General features: G+C 39.9%; 2 protein-coding genes across 2 annotated transcripts; both read left to right on the forward strand.

The window, feature by feature from the left end:
* Positions 1-265: 265 nt before the first annotated feature.
* Positions 266-10,292, forward strand: LOC125897569 (hydroperoxide isomerase ALOXE3-like). Its single transcript, XM_049590971.1, has 14 exons — positions 266-412; positions 2,344-2,548; positions 2,675-2,756; positions 2,854-2,976; positions 3,085-3,188; positions 3,804-3,976; positions 4,225-4,368; positions 5,336-5,539; positions 5,814-5,900; positions 6,039-6,205; positions 6,318-6,439; positions 8,277-8,377; positions 9,630-9,800; positions 9,927-10,292. The coding sequence occupies exons 1-14, from the start codon at positions 266-268 to the stop codon at positions 10,104-10,106; spliced, it is 2,010 nt and encodes a 669-aa protein (XP_049446928.1). The 3' UTR covers positions 10,107-10,292.
* Positions 10,293-17,322: 7,030 nt separating this feature from the next.
* On the forward strand, positions 17,323-25,156 carry LOC125896673 (hydroperoxide isomerase ALOXE3-like). Its single transcript, XM_049589428.1, has 14 exons — positions 17,323-17,469; positions 18,562-18,766; positions 18,893-18,974; positions 19,072-19,194; positions 19,303-19,406; positions 20,925-21,097; positions 21,904-22,047; positions 22,424-22,627; positions 22,975-23,061; positions 23,177-23,343; positions 23,463-23,584; positions 23,916-24,016; positions 24,562-24,732; positions 24,845-25,156. Exons 1-14 carry the CDS (start codon positions 17,323-17,325, stop codon positions 25,022-25,024), a joined length of 2,010 nt encoding a protein of 669 aa, XP_049445385.1. The 3' UTR covers positions 25,025-25,156.
* The last annotated feature ends 1,119 nt before the right edge of the window (positions 25,157-26,275 follow it).

The following is a 26,275-nucleotide window of genomic DNA, read 5'->3' on the forward strand; positions in this document are numbered from 1 at the left end:
CTTAAATTAACCCTCTCTAGTAGTTTAAATTTTTATAAATCATAACCAAATGATCTGCGATAGTTCCACCTAAAGTGGGAGGACCATATGAGATGTGGAGATGTATAAAACACAGCACAACTGAGAAAAGCAGGAGCCAAATAACTAAGGCCTAAAGGTAAGTGATACAGGTATTTTGCTTTGACAATATTAGTGATGTTTGCCATTCACTTTAGGTATTTTGTTTCTTTATTCCAGTCCATACAGAACTGAAAAAGGAATGGCCATGGCTGAGTACAAGTTAGAAGTGACAACAGGTGACATGACAAATGCAGGAACGTTTGACCACGTATATGTCACTTTAATTGGAACTGGAGGGAAGAGTGAGCAAACTGAGTTGGACAACTATGGTATGGATTTTAAACCTGGGATGGTAAGTTAAAACCAGCTGATTGACCATTGTCAACAACTCAGATTAGGTCGTTCAGAATGCATGCGTGTGTGTTGAGGTGGCATCCTTTAAGTCTAGATTAATAGCTTATTTTACTGGACTTATTTTACCGTACTGCAAATTTGACAAAATGGTCCATATCACAATTGTCCACATCTGAGCAAACCAAGAAAATATGATGGCTTAGGCAACATGATAACTCATTGCCTACTAAGACAGGAGCCTAGATGTGAACCTTTGGCTCTGGGGAGTTCTTGTAACAAGGTCCTGCACTTTATATGGCCGCAGGAACATGGTAGTATTTCGTAACCTGAAATAAATGTCTCTGAACATCATCCAGGCATCAATTATGCTTCTGCAACAATGTAATCAAGAAAGCAGTTTAGTAAAATACAAACGTAATTTCTACGAGACAGGGTTGCAAGACTTTACATTTCAACAATGCTGTGGTTAAAGTAGATTTAGACACAAACACTTGGCTACAGTTAGGAGAAGATCATGTTCTACCTGATTTGGGGTCCTGGAAAAGCAGCAAAATCCCTTTAAGAGGGCTTTCACACCTGCCCTGTTTGGTTCGGTTCAACCAAACTCAAGTTCGTTTGCCCTCTAAGTGTGGTTCATTTGGGCAGGTGTGAGCACAGCAATCACACTTGGCTGCGCACCAAAACAACCAGACCGAGACCTTCTTGAAGAGATCCAAATGCTCGATCCAAATTACACATTGTTTGTGTTAAACATGAGCATGTTACAGTCCTGGAGGATTATTAATGTGCGCCTCCTCCTGTACTGCCTTAATATGCACATTCAGCACATCCAGTGCATCAAAACATTGTTTTCTAGTTGGAACCGCGCCTCGTTTTCAAACTGTATGGTTTGACTAAAATGAACAATGACAGCAATATAGTCCACGATGAGCAGCGCTAAAATCAACCTGTGTAGTTGTCCCTCCATTGTGACATTAGAAAGTGTCACATTTATCTTGCAAGTGTACTCTTCTTCAACGTTTGGTTTACTTCCTGGGTTTTTCCCACATGGAAATTCTGACCAATCGGAGCAGCTTTCTTGTGCAAGGCATTTGATCCAGTACGCTTGTAAATGCTGCCGTGAGAGCACAAACCAACTCTAGGCAATTATGCAACTTGTGACAAAATCAGTCCCTGATTCGGACCAAAGCAAGACAACTCTAGGTCTGAAAGCACCCTAAAAAACACAACACATTTTTGTGTCACTATTGTGGCAGGAAAATTCAGCAACAGTTACACCAACTTTGATATATGTGGAAGTCTGCTCAAATACTACGTCACTTTAGAAACTCTGATGCAATACGTATGAAACCTGCAAATGTAACATATTTGTAGTTTGCAGAAATGTACAATGCCAACATTTCCTTCTGGCGTCTGACCTGTTCCTTCATATGCTGTTACCATGGACGCTACCATTCAGAGATAATTAAGATGATGCCAACAAAGTGCAGTTTTATTGAGAACACTAGAGCGGGAGCACTATTATAGTCTGTAAAGTCTTAGTTTTAAATTATACTGATGAATGACTGTGACATCGCTCGCTCCTATTCAGCATCAGCAAAAATGGTTCTTTGAGCAAGTGTTTGATTTGCTTTGTCTTTCTTATTTGTTGATCTACCTTTTTTTTTTTTTTTTAAAGATATTTTTTGGGGCATTTTCGCCTTTAATCGATAGGACAGACAAGTGTGAAAGGGGGAGAGAGAGAGAGAGGGAGTGACATGCAGCAAAGGGCCACAGGCTGGAGTCAAACCCGGGCCACTGCGGCAACATCCTTGTACATGGGGCGCCTGCTCTACCACCAAGCCACCAACGCCCATTGTTATCTACCTTGATGTCATTCATACTTTCTGCTTTGTGACATGCATATGGTATAATGTTAATGTTTTCCAGACATCAAACTACACCATGAAAACCAGTTCATCTCTGGGGAAACTTCTGCTGGTCAAGGTGGAGAAAGACCCTTTTTTATTTCTCCCAGAAGATGAGTGGTTCTGCTCCAAAATAGTGGTGACGACCCCAGAAGGAGAAGCCATTCTTTTCCCCTGTTACAGATGGATCTCCAGGGGAGAACTGGTGGAGCTGAGAGGAGGAAGAGGTCTGCCTCAACTTCCTCAAATAATTAGAAAATTATTAGATTCCACTCCTCAGAATAATTGTGCCAATTATCTTACTAGTTTTGTCCTTGAAATTTTCCTGCTGTTATGTTCTTTGTATGCTTCAGCCACGAAGGTTTTTGAGGACGACCATCCCCTATTGACTGACCACAGGAAAAATGAGCTGATGCTTAAAAAGATTTTGTACCAGTAAGTTTTAATGTGTATTTCTACAGCTGCTGTTCGTTTCAGATACCTACCAGGACGAATCTTTATGCAACTTTCTGTTTTGCTTTTCCATTTTTAGATGGGAGGATTCTGATAAAAAGCTACCACACAAGAGTCATTTCAAAGATGTATCTGAGCTCCCATCAGAAGTCTGCTTCTCTTTGTCCAAGACAATGGAAGTTCTTTATACAAAAAACGTAATGTGAGTGAGTCAGTGATTTCAGTATAATCTATGCCTTATTTATATGGACCATTAATGTTACTTTGTTGTTTAATTATCTGCATTTTGTTTTACCCTTCCTTATCTCAGGGGTGCTGAGCTCATGTTTAAGGGGATGCTTGGATCCACTGAAAGCTGGGGAAAAATTGAAGATATTAAAAACATCTTCAGGTCTACAGAGACACCAATGTCAGGTATTGCTGTAGTTCTGCAACAAACTGTCATTCCTATAGTTTTATAATAACATGGACTATGCATACAAGTATACATGCAAGTGCTAATAATTGTGTAAACTTAACAACACAGCCAACACCCTAAACAGAAAGAAAAAACCTTTAAATAAATATATGCTACGAGTTGAAATGGATGTATTATGTCAGTAATGGGTAATATAATGGGCACTTCAACACTTCAAATTATGTTTTCAGTGGTTTAAAAAGTGCTGAGGGACAGCTAAAAAAATGAAAGGTGACTGACAGAAATCACTGTGCAGAAGCTGTAACTACTGCATGGACCATAGCATACTGCTGGCTTTAAAGCTGCGCCAATATTGTTGTATTAACAAAGAATCAAGTGAGCACATTCTGTAAAACAAACATGGGTAAATGAGCTGAGGCTCTTTAAACATATAAATTAATTTGGATTAGATGTCCCTGTAAAACTTAAGTTTTTCTACAAGAGCAAAAAACCTCAGACAAAAAATCTTGTTACTAGTTGAATGACCGTGAAAACAATATCGCACTTTACACATGAAGAAAGAAATATGTTTCGGCATTATATATTATATTTGCCAATTCTTATTCCCTTAGAGTATGTTTCAGAGCACTGGAAGGAAGATGACTTTTTTGGATTCCAGTTTCTGAACGGAGTCAACCCCAATGTGATCAAGCGCTGCTCAGAGCTTCCCCCAAACTTTCCAGTCACAGAGGAGATGGTGAAGCCGTTCCTGGCAGAGGGAACCTCTCTGCAGAAGGAAATGGAGGTATGAAAGAAGAGAGGCTTTAAATGGCTCATAATCTTTACTTTTGAAATTATTTGTAAATTTAACTTTAGAGTTAAACAGCAGTAAGTCACAGCAGTAAAAAGTACTTGAATATTTTAGGTCTATACCATGTAATGGCCTCCCTTTGTTTTGATTGATAAAGAGGTTTTGCCTTCATACATTATACAAAGCTGCGATACCTCTTGATGTGTGCCACACTTCTGTTCTCTAACTTCCCTCCCATATAGGAAGGCAACATATTCCTCTGTGACTACAAGGTGTTGGATGGATTGCCAACTAAGGTTTATGATGGTGAATCTCTGCACGTGACTCCTGGTTTCATAATGTTCTACTTGAATCCAGAAAATAAACTGATGCCAATTGCAATACAGGTATTTTACAGACAGATCAAATCAGTTGCAGTGTTCACACTGCAGATGGAAAGTTGTAGAGTCATTGTATATTCACAGAGCATCTAGATGATACAACAGTAGCACAAAGAAACATGGCACGGCAAAACGCGAGGCGCACTGCACTGCCTTTTTATTTTTTAATTAAATGCCGCTGGTAAAAGAAAAAATGTTATTGTTGCCAGGCAACCATGCCATCACCTCTGTACCTTAACCTTCCTGTGTAATCAGTACCATGAAATTATTTTATTTATTTCACAGTAATAAGTATCTAGTTCCTACATTTTCAGGCAGAGGGTACTTGCTGTAGCTCTGGTTGAGGCTGAGAGGCTGTCAGTAAATAGTTTGTTGGGCACAGGGAAACAGAGATCTGTGTGGGCACATGAGAACCAAAATAAGAGATCATGGGGAGTACCGCCAGTTGGTCCAGGAGCTTCGTCTTGATGATGGACATTTCCAGGCGTATTTTAGGATGACTCAGGGGCAGTTTGACAACCTGCTGTCTATCTTGGGGCCGTACAGCTCTGGGTATCCAGCAGCAACCACCAGTTTCTCCTCCATTGTTTACCAACTGTAAACTTATTGTGACCACCACAGAAGGCCTGCCTCTCAAATCCTCCCATTGGGCAATGGGAAAAAAGCGGACATGTCATGGGGCGTTTTTCCACTTTGAGTTTAAAGTTGTTTCAACTTGTGGAGTTCAGAGTGCTCCGGCAAAAATGCCAAGTGCCTAAAGCACAGGAACATGAGGCACCTTGCAACGGAAAAACAGAGCGCAAACAGCGTAAATCTCATTAAAAACAATTACGGAAGCCGCCTCCAGCTGCTAAAATGCTTTCTGTGTGATCAAGGCCTTAAGGTGTGGAACAGTCATCAGTTTGCATTTGAATTTAAAGTGCATCACTGTGATTTCAAATATTACAATTAAAGATTTTTTTCCACATTTCAGCTGTATCAACAACCCTCTGAGCAGAACCCCATCTTTCTGCCCAGTGACCCAGAGACTGACTGGCTGCTGGCCAAGATGTTTATTAAAAATGCAGACTTGTTGCAACATCAGGCAGTCTATCACTTCACAAACTCTCATGGTTTGGCAGAAGTCTTTACTGTTGCCACTCTGCGCTGCTTCCCTGTTATTCATCCCCTCTACAAGGTATTGTTACACTGTTGTAATGGTGCCTGCGTGATGATCTGAACCTGATTTTTCACTCACTTTTTCAACAGAACTTTGAAGAGCTATAGTGTGTGCTAAAAAGCACTTTGGATCAGCCATGTTTGTGTGTGAAGTGCAATATAAAAGTTAACTTGACTATATCGAAAATGTTTGAAAGCAGTAAAAACTAATTTGAATTGTTAACATTTGACTTTGGTGGTGACATTTCAATGAACACTTTGAATTTAATATTCTACCCTCTCTTTCTGTGCAGCTGCTGATCCCTCATTTCCGTTATACTCTCCAAATTAATACTGCAGCAAAAGAGAAAATTTTTGGACCTGAGGGGATATTAAGTCAAGTATGGATCTTTAACTTGTTTATTTATGAATAGAAACTGATACTAAAAATTACATTATTTTGAAAACCACACCCACCTTCAGTGCTTCTTTGTTTACTCAGACCTGCTCCTTGTTATTTGTTGATTACTGATTGTTAGAGTTCGCTTGGACTCCAGGGGAACATAGAGCTCGCAGAAAAGGCTCACTCTGAAACAACCTACAGCTCCCTCTGTCTGCCAGAGAACATCACTGCACGAGGACTGGATTCCATACCCAACTTCTACTACAGAGATGATGGCCTGAAGCTGTGGAACATCATCTACAGGTTAGGCAATTGCAGAGTGACGGAGTATTGAGTTTAAGCTAAATTACTGAACTGAATTTTTAAAATAATTTCACAATACTCATTTCAAATCAAATTGTTCTGTGTTCACCAGCTTTGTGAAGGCAACAGTGGAGTACTATTATCCCTCAGAAAATGACGTGCGGGACGACACTGAGCTGCAGGACTGGATCAGTGAGATATTCACACATGGCTTCTTAGGAAACAAAGCTTCAGGTATTTAAAACATCTATTTATCTATCTATTATATCATGGTCTGGTTGAATACTTGATTCCGATTGGCTGCAGGGTGTGTGTTAAAAACTGACAATGCACACATACTAAGTATTTCTGGTGTAACTGTCTGTTCACCGTTCTAAATGAACGCGCTGGCTGCATAACAGTATCTGCCTGTATCTAATATGAATAAGAGATGCAGTCAGAGTCTCTGTTTACAATTAATTTCCAACACTTAGTAAAGTCCTTCTTGCCTCAACCTCTGAACACCACCAGAGGAAGATGGCACGGTGGTGTGGTGGTTAGCACCGTCACCTCACAGCAAGAGGGTTCATGGTTCGATCCCGGGTGTGGGAGCCCCCCCATGTGGAGCTTGCGCGCTCTCCCCGTGTCAGCGTGGGCTCCTTCCAGGCACTCCGGCTTCCTCCCACAGTCCAAAGACATGCAGACTGGGGATTAGGTTAATTGATAACTCTAAATTGTCCGTAGGTGTGAATGTGAGCGTGAATGGTTGTCTGTCTCTATGTGTCAGCCCTGCAATAGTCTGGCGACCTGTCCAGGGTGTACCCTGCCTCTTGCCCGATGTCAGCTGGGATAGGCTCCAGCCCCCCCGCGACCCCCAAGAGGATGAAGCGGTTAGAAGATGAATGAAGTACCTTATGGGCAGTAATGATTACTCAGGTGTTTGGGAAACCCTACGGTGGGAAGGTGGGAAACACTTTAGATTTTGAGTGTAAAAAGTATAAAAATATAAAGAAATTTGTAATTCCTTGGGAAGTGACCATGGTATAAGCGGGATAATGCCCTTCAAGGTGTTCATTTTCAATTTTTAATGGCATTCACAGAGGCAACTGTCCAACATGCACGCCTCAACGACGGCCATTGAAAATGTGATAATGGACACCTAGTTGGGTATTATCCCTTACATGTATTTGTATTCACCATTCAGTATGACTATCTTATTATAGTTGGAAATTAAAATATATAGTTTAAATTGTGTTTAATATAATGTTATCAGTGCTCACCAAGGCAGCCCACAGGACATAACAGGCAACATTCTGTCTGCCCCTTGCACCTCCAAACCAAATCATTCTCCTCCAGTGAAACATACTGTGAGGCAGCTGCGCTAAGCTAGCTCGTTGCAATATGGTTAGTAACACCCTTACCAGACCAGAAATACAAGATCCTCCAATAACCTACAAGTCTGGTATTTGGAGGAGCCTAGTCTCACTCCAAAGTCATTGAAATCCGGCGCTTGGGCAGTGACTTGTGGCGTCAGACACTAACAAAAAAAAGTCATCCTTTAATGTCGCAATGATAAGCAGCTGGTCACGTCAAGTTTAACGGTGCTCGGCAGCATCGGGGGAAACGTGGCAGGACAAGAACAAAAGTTAAGGTGGCGAAAGTCCAATTAGGGCGACTGGAAGGGGTGGAGGATGGGTCCAACACACATCGACTTTCACTTGGGAGAGCGTTGTTTGCATCCTACAAGATTCTAAAGCCAAACCTTGTTTTTTTTTTCCTAAAACTAACCATGTGTTTTTGTTGCCTAAAATCAAGTGCATTAGTTGATGGAGGAAAAAATGTCAATTTGCATTGTTGTACTGACGTAGTGCATTTATTTTGAAAGACACAATATGTAAACTGTAAATTTTCTGTGAAAACTAAAGTGTATTTTGAAAGTAGATGATGCATGTAACAGGAAGAACTTGACACAGTGTCCCAGAACATCAACAACCAACGCACCCAGGGTACACATCACCTTAACCATTGCAACTAAAAGCCTAACCCTCATGAATGCTAATATTTACTCATACTGTGATTGTGCTGCCAACAGGGTTTCCATCAGAGTTTACGACTGTCGAGGAAATGATCAAGTTCATCACCATGATAATCTTCACAGTGACAGGTCAACATGCTGCAGTCAATAATGGACAGGTACGGCAATGACTAGTTCTGAAAACTTCCTGAAGTTTTAACAAACTCGATTATTGATCAAATGTATGGAATGAGCAACACATCTGGAATTTTTAAGTGGTGGAAAGATTACATTTCTTACATTGTTTTATATTCTGTTCTATATAACAGTTAATATTATACCTATTTCTATACAGTGGATTTCAATTAAAGAGCCCCTCTAACAGAACGTTAGACTTATACAAAGAGACAGCTGTTTGTTTGTTTGTTTTCTACTGACTTTCAAGGTTTATCATTTTACCCCAGACTTATACATATGAGTACGGACCAACAACATAATATGTGATTTAAGTTGGAGGAGTTGTGTGTCTGATGTGGGGTTTTTTATGAGAAGTTCAATTAATGTGTTAATTATTATGCTCTGTACCTCACTAAAAAATACTGAATAAATATGCAAATAAGCTGAACTGCTGGACACAATGTCTATTTCAATTGTCATTGCGACTAAAGAGCAGTTGCTGTTTAGTGCAGAGATTGTATGCAATAAAGCACAAACATAATATCTTTCAATCACCATAGATCTTCAATGCTTAAAACCATGAGTCTCCCTCTGAAAAAGCCACTAAATGTAGATTGTATACAGCTGTAATACTTTAAAACAAGTTGAAACAAGTTTCAAAAGCATGTCTTTCCGAGAACATGTTTGAAACCAGCATCAGAAGGAACTCTACGTTCTTTACATCTAGCTCCTTAAGTTTCCACAAAGTGGTTGCACAAGTTGGAGAGTCCTAGTCACCCCCACTCTTACGCTCTTCTGTCTTAGCAACTTCATATGTTATGCAAGCAGTTTTATGTTAAGTAGATATGTACGCAGAAATTCTCTGAACAAGAAAGTTACACTGCCATGAATTCATTACCATGTGAGGACACATATGTTCTTGCAGCTCATAAGTGCACATGCATTTATTAAACAACTTTAAGTACACAGTGATAAGGCCACTCTCAGTGTGTTTGAGCTGGAGGTTCCAAGTTTCACAAGTTGCACAGTTGCATAATTTTCTACCAAAATTGTTGAACTCACAAAATCATGCTTGTATGCACACATCTTAAAGTTAGACTTAAGATAGGCACTGAGAACGTTTTTTGGGAAGAAAAAACCTTCTGGTGTCAGGTCATCATTCTGCACAGTGAACAGCAAACATCCAAGTGAGGTAACAATAAGCAATTACAAAATTAAATAGTTATACATACTGTAAATTCTTTGATTATTTAGTATGACTACTACCCCTGGATCCCCAATGGCTCGTTCCTGCTACGCAAAGCTCCTCCAACCTCTAAGGGGCAGTCAAGCATGAAGACACTTTTGGAGACCCTTCCAGATGTTGGACTGACGGGAAAATTTGCAGCATTGTCTTGGATACTTTCAAACAAGTACACTGATACGGTAAGTTTGGTGATGTTATACAAAATCATTGTAATCCATCCACACTTTAGAAGCGCTTCTAAAAAACTGTAACAAATAAATTACTGTGTCAATCTAATCTTCTATTTTACTTTGTCATTTTTGTAGGTTCCCATGGGTTCATACCCAGATGAACGATTCGATGAGCCTGCCCCTAAGCAGATGATTAAGGAATTTCAAGCAGAGCTGTCTTGCCTCAGTGAAGAAATCACTACGAGAAACTCACAGCTTGAAGTACCCTACACATATCTCAACCCTGCTGTTGTGGAGAACAGTATAACTATTTAACTAAGCCTGATAAAGCCTTTTTTATCCTTCTGCATCAATTAACTAGTGCAGTGCCGGTTCAAAACTGTGTCGACTGCTTGGCCTATTTTGCAGTTTGCTGCATTCTCGAGAACCACTCATACAAAGAGTTTCACACACTGCATTTCCGTGAGCAATGGGTGACACACCTGGCCCCCAAACAGCTATAGATTTATTATGGTGTGTAGATATAAAAAATATTAAATTATGGTGCTATTCAAGGTCATTGTACAGAGAAATAAAACGCCCCCAAAGAACACATCTTAACAGCATACGACCTACTTGAGTGTCTTCTTTAAAGCCCAACTTGCAGGTTGGAGACCATGGTGAATAAATGTGTAGGAAAATGATGTAGAAACTTGATTATAACAAAAGACAAAAACATATACATACTACAGTGACTTTTGGGGTCATTTTCGTGAGAGAATTTTGCTTCCGCATCTAAAAACCCAGTAACTAGAAGTGACATATCGTAAGGGAGTCCGGCCGAGTTCGATTGAGTGTAACATTAATAAACATGGATCCCAGTACTAGTTTTGAGACTTGAGGTTGAAAATGTACATTCATATGCATATGACGGCCCACAGGCTTATAATTATGAGCCTGCTAGGCGTCCAAGAGACCAGGAACAGATCAGGGTTAGGAGAAATAATGGCTACAGGAGAGAAATAGAGCTGTGGCGTGAGGAGAACCAGTGGAGAACTGGGCAGGTGTCTTGGTGAGCGACCAGCGTTAGCTAACGATAGCTAAGGATGTCTAACGCTGTGTTCACATCACAACATTAAGTTTGCCATCACGTATTAGGTTATAACAAAGCTACCAATAGTTCTGCCAGTAATAGATAACTAATGCTACTTACCCATAACAGAAACTAATGCGCAAATATCAGCTTGTATCAGACGTGTCTTGCTATGTGTGTTAGAACTCCGCATTACGGTGTATTGACGTCCGCAGGGGAGAGAGGGAGAGAGAGAGAGATACGAAGATTTCCTGATAATTTTTTGTATGATAGGTGCTTGTGTGGGAACTGCCAGCCCATGTCCTCAGCTGTGGAGAGTATGTGCTGCAGGGAGGTGGATGTCTTCTGGACTCTGGTGAAGAATCTGACCCCCAGAGCAGACATAACATGCCTCACACTGCCCATCAACCCTCACACTGCCCGTCCCGTCTCAAACACCGAGGACTTCCTCTCCGCGGAGCCCGCCCGCCCTCGCACATACCCCCGAGGCTCGGGTCTCCCTCTCTGCGCCTCGGGAGTATGTGCGAGGGCGGGCGGGCTCCGCCAGGAACATAATACTCCTGTCCAAAATGAGCGCTGCACACGACCATGTTTTTGGTCACAGATGAAGCTGTGAAATCGCGCCTCTTCACCTGCACAAAACGCACCCAGGCACAAAAACTAACTCCACTCCTTTTTCTGTCCGGAAAACGGTGGACTCGATATCCTGACAGACTCGAGTTTGTGCAACCTGCACAAACACAATAATTCGGCATAATCACAAATGGTGAAATGCACTGTTAACAACCGAAAAAATACTAACTCACAAGTTTACTACCGCTCAGACTCAATACCACCTACTACTGCGCATTGGACAGAGACAGGGTCAAGGACACAGAGTCCCTCTCGTGACGTAGTATCAGGTGATGTTGGGGAAAAAAAAAAAAGCGTTTTTAGAAGAGGAGCTAAAAAGAGCCACTTTTTCCTCTGAATTTGTGCCCTTATGTCATGTAAACCATAATAAATTCTGAATTAACTTCTCATATGGTAATTTTCAGACAAGGTTATGTATATATTTTTAAAAAAAATTTAACCTGCAAGTTGCACTTTAACTTCAGAGGAATTGTAGCCTACTACATTTACAGATTTTGCTCACAAAAACAATTAAAATGTGATGCTTTATTTTTCATTAAACTATTCAGGAATATATGAGAATCGAACACTTCACCTTAAACAGACTTTAATTACTGATAATGCCTCCGTCACTCTTCACTTTACAACAGACAGTAGATTTAAACAGCGGCGGTGAGTTGCTGGCAGTAGCGTTATTAGTGTTGTAAGTTAGGATAGCAAACTTACAAAATGGATGCAGGTGAAGACATGCTCAAGTCCACATCACTGTAGTTATAAGGCAGAACAGGGATTTACATAGCAGGTACTCAGCATAAGCACACACACACACACACACACACACACACACACACACACACACACACACACACACACACACCACTCACTTGGCGACCTTTAAGACGCTTTTTGTAACTTAAGAATTTGAGTAATCTCAGTCAGTGGCTCCTCCGGCAACAGCACAGTGTCTGTCCTCCTCCATCTTCTGTCTCGCTGTGTGCATGAAGGCAGGAGAGAGTTACTATAGTCAGCAGTTGGTTACTCAGGACAGCTTAGTCAAACAACTTTGCACTTGACAATGTGTTACTTTGGGTCCGGGAACAGACATGTTTATTATTCTGAAAGTTGCATGACTAAATGTTTCAGTTTGCTACAATTTAACATCTCTTTATTCATCTGTTGTGAAGAATTGCTCGAAGGCCCCGCCCCTGCTGCCGGATAGAGTCACGGTGCGCTGTTTGCTTGTTTATTAATATTATTAATACTAAACTTATCTAAATCACACTAAATTTGCCAGTGCACACTCAAGGGTCCCAAGCAATACACCTGCCAAGTGTGAAGTAGACTGGATAAACAGTTCCTGAGATATGTGAAGGACAAATATGAAAAGGCTACATACAAGCAGAGATTTCTTGTTTTACAGTTAGATATCGATACCTTTTTAATAACACCCATATTGCATGCTGGGTTGTGTTATTTTAAGTATAAGGGCACCTATATCTTTGTGCAAATTACACAGACAGATGTTGAGAAATAACAAATGAGAAGATTGGCTAACAATCTTTTTAAGTGTATTCTGGTATTCAAGTTCTTCTTACTCTTTAATGTTGTGAGTACACAACAGTGTATCTGGTGATGAATGATGGCTTATGTACTTCACCAGTATGTATTTTAATTATTAATTTGCTTTGTTTGCAGTTCATATTAAAATGGCATGTGGTTCAGTAATCTCATTCAGTGTGTGCTGCATATGTCAACATAATTTGAGCAAGAGTACAAAAAAAGTATGCAATTATAAATAATAAAATACTTTGGTATGGTTACTTCATCAGTAAATGTACCCACAGCCAGGGCAGTTGTTTTGGAAGCTAAAACAAAAAAATCAGACTCAGATTAACACGTTTGGTAAGTCACTCATCCACCGTGGGACCATTCATGAGAAGAGTTTGGACTGAGATTTAATGCTTTGCTGTGAACGCAGGGCTAAATAAAATAAAGTAATGAGTCATGAGAACATAAGTCAGACTTTTGTGAAGTTTTCAGTCAGTGCAACTAAACTAACTTGATATTCAGACACTTTAGTAGTATACAGGTTGCAGTAATATCAGCCATAATAGCTAGACCATTGAAACACCGACCCGCTTCTGCACACCAGTCAAGTTTCGCTTACATTTTGTATCCAAGTCTGTGAAAACATGGATGCTTCACACACACCTTCCCCCGACAGCACTGACAATCTATACAATCAGCACAGTTTCAAGATTAGTGTCACTAATTCAGTATTTGAGCAAATGTCTCCCCTTCTGTTCCTGAGATATGACATTGAGTAAATGCCTGAAAAGTGTTTAATGCACAATACTATGATGTCACAATGAAGTTGACCTTTGGCCTTTTGAATATAAAATGTCATCACTTTATTATTTTATCCTATTAGACATTTGTGTGATGTTTTGTCATAATCAGCATACAAATGATATTGCCAAAAACATGTTTTATAAGGTCACACTGACCTTGACATTTGACCACCAAATTCTAATGTTCAGAGAATGAGGAGGGTGCAAGTATGCAGTAACACATCTGTTTATTATTTGTCACAAGGGCAGCAAATATAAAGACAATAACAGAAGCCCCAGAACTGAGCCCTGCGGGACACCACATGACAGTGTGAAAGTCTCCTATACAGATTGAGAAACTCACAATCACTCAATCACATAACCTCTTGATTATGATATGATGGTCTACTGTCAAACGCAGAGCGGAGGTCAGGACACACTAACACAGAACAGTTACCTGCATCAGAGGACATTAAAATATCAATTGAAACTCTCAGAAAAGCAGTTTCAGTAGTGTTGTTTTCGAAACCATGACTGTAACTTATAAATATTGTGTCTCTCCAACATAGCAGGGAATTGAACCTTCTCTAAAACGTTTGATAATTATGGTAGTTTAGAAATAGGCCTACAGTTTATTGCTAGAGCAGGATTGCAATTAGGTTTCTTCAATATAGGCTGAAAGGTAGCATGCAATAGCAATAGGAAGGGACACATCCTGGAGACAAAAAGAAATTACCAATAGCTGCCACAGGGGGGACAATACTTGGCAGAACTTTTAAAAATAAAAGACAATTGTATTACACACACAGGGCTTGAAGACAGCTTCCTTTTCCTAATCAAATCTTCCCAAATCCATCCAATCCATACATTTGACTGTTAATTCAGACACTTTAGTGCTGTGAGGAAAAGCTCTGCTCTTTTTGCCTCTCTCACTGCACTGCACTGTCAGTCTACACCGATCATTTAATCAGCTGTGTGATCAGCGACTTCTTGGACTGAACCAACTCCAAAGGCGGTCCAGAAATACGTTTTTTTCAGGGCTGCTTGTTTTAGTCAGTTGCTGAAAATAGTTAAACTTTTATTGATAGAGGCTGTTCAAATATATTCACCTAATTGCAGGGATTGTATGATGATGAGATATAAGAAAAAGGTGGGGTAGCAAAACTTTAACTTTGCTTCCCCTAATTGAATTATGGCATGCATTTGATTCACTTGCTTCATTACTCAGGCACCTATGCATGCGAGCCCCAACTGCGACAGCACCACTGATCACAAGAACACCACTTGGCACACACAGATGTCAATCATGATGCCAACCCCTGTCTTTATAGCATCAAATTAATCCCAATCAGAAAAATGAACATTTAAACATACAATGATAAAAATGAGCTAAAATAAAACAAATCATCTTTGAGAAATAATGATTTGATGTACATTTTGATTAATAGATCTGCTAACATGGACTGGACAGAAGAACCTTAGTATCCATCTTTGCTTTGGCGTCACTGTAGTATTTACCTCTTTTGTCAGCCATTTAATCTTTGTCTTTGTCACACCCACACACACCTCTCTCTTGCTCGTTCTTATATACACACCAACCTTTAGTGTCCTAGTTAGATTTATCTTGATTGTAGATTTGTGTGTTTATTTTTACTTTTGCTTTATTGTGAATAAATACGTTTGAATCATACTTGCTGTCTGTTTAATGTTGAATGAATCCTCTATCCTCTGCTATCCTCCATCCTCTGTCAGTAACTCCAAAATCCTTTGAGGGGTGGGTAGTAAGCCATTACAAGTTTTCATGTTCCTTTTTGGAAACTGTACGTCTTTGAGCTAAACGTGATTGAGTGGGAAGAGTATGCAAGAAGCACCTCCATTGCAGCCCACCCAGCCTAAGTCTACCCCCTGCCTGGCCTAAAGCATAGTGGATTTGAAAAAAAAAAAAAAAAAAGTTTAGGTGTTCTTTTAACTTCAGTAGGCTAAGGGGTAAAAAAAAAAAAAAAACCTGCAATGAAAATGAAACTGGCTGCACACAGAGCCGCCAGCCTCTGACCTCATGACAGCCAGAGCTAATGGGGGAATTTAACCCAAGTCAAGTTAATGTTAATGTTAAAAGGTCAGCAGCCGATGTTTGTACCACCTCATCCAAGTTTCCTGTTAATTTGAAGTGGTGGTAAACTCAGACTGAATCCAACCTTCATTCCAAAGAAATTACATTCTTTTAGGTTCACAATGGTGCTTCATACTTTTTATCTTCGACCCTTTTTGGGAAGAACAGAAAGTCTGTAGTGCTTGTGGATGATATATGTTTTATTTTTGGTTTAAGGCTTTACAGTATCTCACATAAGTGAGTACACCCCTCCCATTTTTGCAAATATTTCATTTTATCTTTTCATGGGACAACACTATAGAAATGACACTTTGATATAACTTAAAGTAGTCAGTGTGCAGCTTGTGAGGAGAGGATTCCTGAAGCAACCTGTGAGCTCTGCTGAATTCCATGCCCAAAAGGGTTAAGGCAGTGCTAGACAATAATGGTTGGCACACAAAATATTGACACTTTAGGCACAATTTGGACATGTTCACTGTGGAGTGTACTCACTTATGTTGCCAGCTGTTTAGATGTTGATGGCTGTGTGTTGAGTAATTTTCAGAGGAAGGTAAATCTATACTATTATTCAATCTGTACACTGGCTACTTTAAGTTATATCAAAGTTTCATTTCTATAGTGTTGTCCCATGAAAAGATATGATGAAATATTTGCAAAAATGGGAGGGGTGTACTCACTTAATGTGAGATACTGTACATAAGCAGTGGAACTTCACTGAGAGCTATGTGTGTCTGTTATGGTGACAGGGCCCATGACAAACCTGTCTCTCATCAGACTTGGAGCAGTTATAATTTACATATCTGAATTCAAATGTGCAAAATGTTTGCATTGCTGGATCTGAGCGATCATGAACTTCCATGAAGTCAGAGTTCAAATACTGCAGGTCACTGAATTTTAAGTACAAGGATGTATCTTTATGTAGAAACCTCCCTTAATAAATTGTGTGTGTGTGTGTGTGTGTGTGTGTGTGTGTGTGTGTGTGTGTGTGTGTGTGTGTGTGTGTGTACTGAATGTCTGGTTTAGTAACCATTTGTCTGTAGCTGCCTGGTAGATCACAGTACATTAGTAACTTTACAGTCTGGAGGGTATGATTTGCATGTGAATTTGCGAATGTATATATATTGTTTCCAAAAAAGGACTTTCATGAAAACTCTCTAATAGTTTGAATTTTTTATAAATCTTAACTTAACGATCTGCTATGGTTCCACCTTAAGTGGGAGGAGCACAGGATGGGGAGATGTATAATAAAGAGCAGAACTGAGAAAAGCAGGAGCCAAATAACTAAGGCCAAAAGGTGAGTGATAACAGGTATTTACTGTAGCTTTGACAATATTAGTGACATTTGCCACTGAGTTTAGATATTTCATTTCTTTATTCCAGTCCACACAGAACTGAAAACAAATGACCATGGCTGAGTACAAGTTACAAGTGACAACAGGTGAGATGACACACGCAGGAACGTTTGACCACATATTTGTCACCTTAATTGGAACTGGAGGGAAGAGCGAGCGAACTGAGTTGGACAACTATGGTATGGATTTTAAAACTGGGATGGTAAGTTGGATCCAGCTGCTGATGCATGTGTATTGGGGTGGCATTTGTCTACATAAGAACAAACATTCTCTAGATTAACAGGGTTATTTTACTGCACTTATTTTACTCTACTGCAATTGTGACTAAATGGTCCATACAGAAATAATAATCTGTGCAAATCCGAGGAAACCAAGAAAATCTGATGGCTAAGACAACACGATAACTAGTTGGCAATAACTCAGTGGTCATGAGTCTGACTCCGTTAAGACTTTAAACAATTCATGCATCTGTAAAGCCCTAATGTTCTCAAAATGGCCTCCATAAGACGATCAGCATGACCATACATTAACATGTATATTTAGTTTCAAATCCACATCCAAACATAGGTGTAAAATATTCACAACATTTTTCATTAAATTCACCACTTTTTCTTTTAATCTATTTTCAACTGAACACACCCTTGGGTGATATATACTATACAGTAAGCATATGTGCTCATTTCTAAACAGTCAGTGTTTTCGGTAATTTTTACTTCCAATTCAATCACCAGAAAAACACATTGGCAGTGTACGTTTCTGTGAACCATGGATATGTACCATTTGTAAATTATGATATGGAAAAGCTTATCTTTTGGCTGAAAATACCCTATTTTGGGTGCACAATTCCCACTGGAAAAGCAGCAACATTTTGGAAATAAAAACAGCTGCTTTTCGTGCCACAATTGCAGCAAGAAATCACTGAGAATTCACTAAATAACAGTTTGGTGACAAAAAAGCCACTGGGAACACAGCATAGATTCCCTAAAAAACAACCAGTTTTGTTGTTTGTTGGTTTGACACAGTGGTCTGCAGCTTGGCAGCCATCTCGTCCTGGTGCCACGCCATCCACCTCCCATTCCCCTCTATATGTCAAAGTGAGCTCAAATACATCACTGTCACAACAGAGAGCACTGTTACAGCTGTGACATCGCTTGTTCCTATTCAGCATCAGCAAAAACGGTTCTTTACACAAGTGTTGGATTTGCTTTGTCTTTCTTTCTTCTTGTTGATCTACCTTGATGTCATACTTTTTACCATTAGGACAGGACTAAGGTCTAACGTTAATGTTTTCCAGACATCAAACTACACCGTGAAAACCAGTTCATCTCTGGAGAAACTTCTGCTGGTCAAGGTGGAGAAAGATCCTTTTCTATTTCTCCCAGAAGATGAGTGGTTCTGCTCCAAAATAGTGGTGACGACTCCAGAAGGAGAAGCCATTCTTTTCCCCTGTTACAGATGGATCTCCAGGGGAGAACTGGTGGAGCTGAGAGGAGGGAAAGGTCTGCCTCAACTTCCTCAAATAATTAGAAAATTATTGGATTCCACTCCTCAGAATAATTGTGCCAATTATCTTACTAGTTTTGTCCTTGAAATTTTCCTGCTGTTATGTTCTTTGTATGCTTCAGCCACGAAGGTTTTTGAGGACGACCATCCCCTGTTGACTGACCACAGGAAAAATGAGCTGATGCTTAAAAAGACTTTGTACCAGTAAGTTTTAATGTGTATTTCTACAGCTGCTGTTCGTCTCAGATGCCTACCAGGACGAATCTTTATGCAACTTTCTGTTTTGCTTTTCCATTTTTAGATGGGAGGATTCTGATGAAAAGCTACCACACAAGAGTCATTTCAAAGATGTATCTGAGCTCCCATCAGAAGTCTGCTTCTCTTTGTCCAAGACAATGGAAGTTCTTTATACAAAAAACGTAATGTGAGTGAGTCAGTGATTTCAATATAGTCAATGCTTTATTTATATGGACCATTAATGTTACTTTGTTGTTTAATTATCTGCATTTTGTTTTACCCTTCCTTATCTCAGGGGTGCTGAGCTCATGTTTAAGGGGATGCTTGGATCCACTGAAGGCTGGGGAAAAATTGAGGATATGAAAAACATCTTTTGGTCTAAAAAGACACAAATGTCAGGTATTGTTTAAGTTCTGCTATATTACGCTCTTCAAACTGTCATTCCTATAGATTCATTATAACAGGTGACTAAGTGCTGATGAATGTGCAAACTTAACAAAGCAGCCCAGGCCCTCAATAGAGAGACAACAACTGTAAATAAATATATGCAATGAGTTGTAATGGGTTCAATATGTTAGTAATGGGTAATATAATGGGCTTAACACTCAACATGTTTTGAGTGGTTTAAAAAGTGTTGAGGGACAGCTATGAAAATGAAAGGTGACTGACAGAAACTACTGGGCTAAGCACTGTGCAGAAGCTGTAACTGGTGTACTGCTGGCCTAAAAGCTGTGCCAACATTGTATTAGCAAAGAATCAAATGACTGTGTGTAATGTGTCAGAGCACGTTGTTAGGAAAACATGGGTAAGGCCCCGATCACACAGGAAGTGCTTTGCAGGTTGCAAAACGTGAGGCATGCCCCACTACTTTTTTTTTCCCAATTGAATGCCACTGGTGAAAAAAACGCTTGTTGCCTTTTTATTGTCAGTCCTCCCCTCCTTATTCTAACCTTCCCGTGTAATCAATCTGCCATTTATTTATTCATTTAAGTTACAGTATTTAGTATCTAGTTGCTAAAATGTTGAGGCAGAGGGTACTTGCTGTAGCTCTGGTTGAGGGTGAGAGGCTGTCAGTAAATAGTTTGTTGGGCACATGGAAACAGAGATCTGTGTGGGCACATGAGACCCTAAAAAAGAGGGTGGATCATGGGGAGCATCACCAGTTGGTCCCAGAGCTTCGCCCCAATGATGGCCATTTCAAGACATATTTTAGGATCACTCAGGGGCAGTCTGACAACCTGCTGTCTCTCGTCGGGCCGTATTGCTTTGGGTATCCAGCAACCACTACCACCAGTTTCTCCTCTATTGTTTACCAACTGTGAACTTGTTGTCATGACCACCACAGAAGGCCCACCTGTCAAATCATCTATTGGACAACAGGAGAAAAGATGACGAAAAAGAGTTGATGTGGGGCTCTTTCTGGCTCTGACTTGAATTTTTTTCAAAGCAGAGCGCTCCAGCAAAAACGCCAGGTGCCAAGAGCGCAGAAAGGCGAGGCATGTCCCAACGCAAAAACACAAGCAAAAAGCTTTATTCTCATTAAAAAAACAATTACAAAAAGGTGCCTCCAACTGCTAAAATACTTTCTGGGAGAACAGGAGAATAGGACTGAGAACAGATGGTCAGTGGGACTCCATCTTAGACATGATAAAGGCATCATTCAAAAATGCTAAATACAGCTTAATATAACTCAAAGCAGTAAATACGGTAGAGCTCATTTAACTAATGCTAGACTGGCAAAGATCTATCCAAATGTTGCATTGTTATACCCTCAATATAGAGGCTAGCCAGCAGACCTAATGCATATGTTTTGGTTTTGTCTAAATCTCTCCACCTTGTGGATAAGCATTCTTATAGCTTTTAGTAGAACATTAGATAGACATTAGATATTATATTTGCCAGTTGCTGTTCTTCCAGAGTATGTTTCAGAGCACTGGAAGGAAGACGACTTTTATGGATCCCAGTTTCTGAACGGAGTCAACCCCAATGTGATCAAGCGCTGCTCAGAGCTTCCTCCAAACTTTCCAGTCACAGAGGAGATGGTGAAGCCGTTCCTGGCAGAAGGAACCTCTCTGCAGAAGGAAATGGAGGTATGAAAGAAGAGAGGCTTTAAATGGGTGATATTCTTTTCTTTAACTTTAGAGTTTACTTGTACAGCAGTGAAAAGTGCTTTAATATTTTGAGCTCTATTCCATTTGATAGCTTCACATTGTTTTGATCTATAAAGAGGTTTTGTCTTCATTCACTGTACAAATCTGTGATACCTTTTGATCAGGCTTGGGCGATTTCTGTTTGACATTTCACCGGGGTATATGGTATATGATGGTATTTGTGTAAAAACAATGACAAAAAAACAAAACATAAAAGCCGAGCTTTTGGTGATAGAATTCATTGTAGCATGCATGACACTGTCCAGCCTACAATGCTTTGTTTTTAATATGCAATTAGCGTACTTAGAAGTCTTCCTGGGTTTAAATACTTATGGCCCATGGTATACTGAATAGATGAAAAATAAGAGCCCGTCTTGCTGGAGGACCCGATGACACAGTTGATGATACCTCTTTAGCCAAAACTTTATTGAGGCAAACAGTGCACACAGCTTTGTCCACGTTTGCTGGCTTACCTTTACATTCAGGACTAAACCCAAAATACTCCCAAACAGGCAGAGGCATTTTTCTGTGTTACTTGTCCTGTAATGTTATCTCAACCACATTCACCATCTTTCTCAGCTAAGCTACCTGTTTCTGACTGACTGACCTCTGGAGGCACATTTTGTTCACTACGATATATTACCAAATACAGTCTGTATCAGTTTAATAGAAGGAGAATAGTCTAATACTGCCCAGGCCTACTCTTGATGTGTACTACGCTTCTGTTCTCTTTCCTCCCCATACAGAAAGGCAACATATTCCTCTGTGACTACAAGGTGTTGGATGGATTACCCACTAAGGTTTATGATGGTGAATCTCTGCACGTGACTCCTGGTTTCATAATGTTCTACCTGAATCCCGAAAACAAACTGATGCCAATTGCAATACAGGTATTTTACCGACAGATCAAATCAGTTTCAGCATTCACATTGCTGATGGAAAGTTGTAGAATCATCTAAATTATACAGCAGTAGCACACAGAAACATGGGACCCTGCTATGAGAATGTCCCTTTTTTACTACAGTTGCACTGCACTGTGCCCCCAGTTATGTGTCATTAGTGGGGGGTGTTCAACTTACACACAGCTGTGCATAGGTAGCTTGTAGATATTGCAATATTATCTCACATATGAGAGGACAGCTTGAGAATGGTGCTTTTCCTTTAAGCAGAGGCTCTACGAACATTTGTGTTGTGTAGAACAGTGATCAGTTTGCATCTGGATTTAAAGACCATCACTGTGATTTCAATTTTTTTTCCACATTTCAGCTGTATCAACAACCCTCTGAGCAGAACCCCATCTTTCTGCCCAGTGACCCAGAGACTGACTGGCTGCTGGCCAAGATGTTTATTAAAAATGCAGACTTGTTGCAACATCAGGCAGTCTATCACTTCACAAACTCTCATGGTTTGGCAGGAGTCTTTACTGTTGCCACTCTGCGCTGCTTCCCTGTGTTTCATCCCCTCTACAAGGTACAGTTTCACTGTTGTAATGGTGCCTGCGTCGCTCACTTCAACAGAACTTTAGAAATATGTTGTCTGAAATCAGAAAGATACATATGTTTGACTTTGAAATGATCAGGAGTGATTATAGTGTGTGCTAAAAAGCCCTTTGGACCAACCATGTTTGTGTGTAAAGTGCTATATAAATAAGGTTGACTTGACTATATCAAGACTATATATATATAGAAGACAGATAGTTGGAATGTACTTCCTGTTATATGCTGCCTGATTTATAGAAATGTTTACGTACTTTGACTTGGTGGTGACATTTCAACGGATAATTTGAATTTAATATTCTCCCTTTTCTTTTTGTACAGCTGCTGATCCCTCATTTCCGTTACACTCTCCAAATAAATACTATGGGACAGAAATCTATTTATGGACCTGACGGCATTTTGAGTAAAGTATGGATCTTTAAGATGTTTATATTGATAACATTACTATGAAAACCACATCAACCTTCAGGATGTCTTTATTTACTGAGACCTGTCCCTTGTTACTTGTGTTACTGATTGTTAGACTTCAGCTGGACTCCAGGGGAACATAGAGCTCGCGGAAAAGGCTCACTCTGAATTGACCTACAGCTCCCTCTGTCTGCCAGAGAACATCACTGCACGAGGACTGGATTCCATACCCAACTTCTACTACAGAGATGATGGCCTGAAGCTGTGGGACATAATCTACAGGTTACCTTTACATAAATGTTGCAACAGTTCGTGCTACATCATTTTACAAGCAAAAACACAAACAAAATTACAAATGTAAATATTTAAAATATTTAATCAAATTACTTTGTGTTCACCAGCTTTGTGAAGGCAGTAGTGGAGTACTATTACCCCTCAGACAGTGAGGTGCTGAAAGACACTGAGCTGCAGGATTGGATCAGTGAGATATTCACACATGGCTTCTTGGGAAACAAAGCTTCAGGTAATAAACCCATGTTCTGAAACGTATGTATGTGTGTACATATATATATATATATATATATACATATACATATACATATATATATATATATATATATGTACACACATACATACGTTTCAGAACATGGGCTATATTATTATATATACATACACACACACACACACACACACACACACACACACACACACACGTGTATATATATATATATATATATATACACACACACACATACATATACACATACATACACACACTGTATATATATTATGTTAACCAATGCAGATAGTGAAAGCCAACCAATATTTACTGATTATGACTGTGCTGTCAACAGGGTTTCCATCAGAGTTTCATACTGTCGAGGAAGTGATCAAGTTCATCACCATGATAATCTTCACAGTGACAGGTCAACATGCTGCAGTCAATAATGGACAGGTAAGGTAATGAGAAGTTCTGAAAACTTCTTGAAGTTAAAACAAACATGTCAAATCGATGGGACGAGCAACAGATTGTGTTAGTACTGTGGTGCAGTGGTTAGCATTGTCACCTCACAGCAAAAGGGTTCCTGGTTTGAACTCCATGGTAAGGGAGCTCTTCTGTGTGGAGTTTGCATGTTCATCCGGTGTCAGCATGGGTTTTCTCCAAGTACTCAGGCTTCCTCCCACAGTCCAAAGATATGCAGGTTAATTGATGACTCTAAATTATGAATGTGAGTGTGAATGGTTGTCTGTCTCTATGTGTCAGCCCTGTGATAGTCTGGTGACCTGTCCAGGGTGTACCCCCCTCTCGCCCAGTGTCAGCTGGGATAGGCTCCGGCCCCCCCATATCCCCCAACAGGATAAATGGTTACGGGGGGAAAAATGAAAGGAAAGATTGCACAGAGTACATAGTTTTATATTCTGTTTTATGTAATAGTTAATAGTATACCTATTTCTATGCATCCATCCAATAGAATTACTGAAATTTCTTTTATAATTTAGTTTGACTACTACTCTTGGATCCCCAATGGCTCGCTCCTGCTGCGCAAACCTCCACCAACTACTAAGGGGCAGTCAAGCATGAAGACAATTTTGGAGACCCTCCCAAATGTTGGCGAGACAGTGAAATTTGTAGCCATGGGGTGGACACTTACAAACAAGTACACAGATGTGGTAAGTTTGGTGATGATGAACAAAACTTTGAAAGCACTTGAAAAATAATTGTACCGACAAAACCAACAAAAAACTGTTACTGTGATTTAATGTTTTGCTTTGTAATTGGCAGGTTCCCTTGGGTTCATACCCTGATGAACGATTTGATGAGCCTGCCCCTAAGCAGATGATGAAGGAATTTCAAGCAGAGTTGTCCAACCTCAGTGAAGAAATAACAACAAGAAACTATCAGCTTGTAGTACCTTACATATATCTGAACCCTCCTGTGATAGAGAACAGTATAACTATTTAACTAAGCCTGATAAACCCTTTTGTTTTATCTTTCTGCATTAGTCAATATCCATAACATCATTATACCTGCATGCTGGGTTGTGTGTTCAAATTATATTCTGGGTTGTAAGATGCTAAGTGGGATTATAAGGGCACCTACATCTTTGTGTGAATTAAGTGTTACATAGACAACTAAATAAGCAGTTTGGGTAACAAATGTTTAAGCTTGGACTCATGAAATGAGTCAGTTTCGGCATTAGTCCAAAACAGCAAACATCTGCTGATCACTGATGATATATAGCCATGAAATTGTTAAGTACTCCTTATAATAATTCAGGATTTTGTCTTTAATAAAATGATCTAACATGAAACTGGGCACCTCAGCATTTACATGCAAGCAAGACCAAAACTATGGTAGCATATTTTGTGCCCGCTAGTGCAGCAGCTGCTGGACTATCAATGTAAATTCATTGCAGTTACTGTTAGATGTTTAACTGAGTTGCCTTTTAGCAAAATGCCCAGAGTGAATTTAAGTTTTCTCTGATAAGCAGTGATGCAGTGTCTATGTCTGGGGCCATTACAGTTAAAGGTAGAAACGGAAGGAGTGAAGCTGTGATGCTCTACTGTTGACAATGTGGGAAGCAGTAGAGTGTGCCGTCACCAGACTACGAGGACTCCCTATTATTATTTTTATTTTTATCTTCATAAGTGTAGGTGCAACTCATAACCCTGCTGCCCACAGCAGAAATGCTGAATGGTGGAACAACCAAAGAAACTGTGGAAAACTAAATGTAGCGGGTCTTAGCCGCAATCTATGGGGCCAAAAAACTAAGCCAACTCAGAATTGCCAAAAATGCTGTTTCTTGAATGACCACTTGGCTCCTAAAGGGAGTCAATCCTACTAGACACCCATGTTAAAATGCCTCAGTCCAGCAGAATAAAAAGGGTTTAACCTTTATGGCTGTGGAGAAAGCTTCAGAGTGGATGGTACTTGTTCTCGTATGGAAAAAGTGATTTAAAGTGGGGGCTTTATCAGTGATCCACACTACTAAGATACATTTCTGAGCAGTGCAACAGAATATGCGAAAGGTCTCTGTGACAAGAATCAGCACGTAACTCGTCATCTAGTCCCAGGAGGCTAGTCCATGGACCAAGATGTAAAAGGCACTTAAATTTTTTTTATCAAGCTATTAAACAATCCCAATCCAATATCAACGGATATGAGAGCAGATCCACAAGCAATGAAAAAATAAACCAACACCAGACTGACATG

Source organism: Epinephelus fuscoguttatus, linkage group LG11, assembly GCF_011397635.1.
Source record: "Epinephelus fuscoguttatus linkage group LG11, E.fuscoguttatus.final_Chr_v1".
Taxonomy (NCBI): domain Eukaryota; kingdom Metazoa; phylum Chordata; class Actinopteri; order Perciformes; family Serranidae; genus Epinephelus; species Epinephelus fuscoguttatus.

What these genes read in the sequence shown, in the direction of transcription:
- LOC125897569 (XM_049590971.1), top strand. Translation starts at nt 266, where the DNA reads ATGGCTGAGTACAAGTTAGAAGTGACAACAGGTGACATGACAAATGCA. An exon ending in TTATTCATCCCCTCTACAAG is followed by an intron (nt 5,540 to 5,813) that starts GTATTGTTACAC and finishes CTTTCTGTGCAG; the next exon opens with CTGCTGATCCCTCATTTCCG. An exon ending in CTTAGGAAACAAAGCTTCAG is followed by an intron (nt 6,440 to 8,276) that starts GTATTTAAAACA and finishes TGCTGCCAACAG; the next exon opens with GGTTTCCATCAGAGTTTACG.
- LOC125896673 (XM_049589428.1), top strand. Translation starts at nt 17,323, where the DNA reads ATGGCTGAGTACAAGTTACAAGTGACAACAGGTGAGATGACACACGCA. An exon ending in CTCTGCAGAAGGAAATGGAG is followed by an intron (nt 21,098 to 21,903) that starts GTATGAAAGAAG and finishes CTCCCCATACAG; the next exon opens with AAAGGCAACATATTCCTCTG. An exon ending in CTGTGGGACATAATCTACAG is followed by an intron (nt 23,344 to 23,462) that starts GTTACCTTTACA and finishes TGTGTTCACCAG; the next exon opens with CTTTGTGAAGGCAGTAGTGG.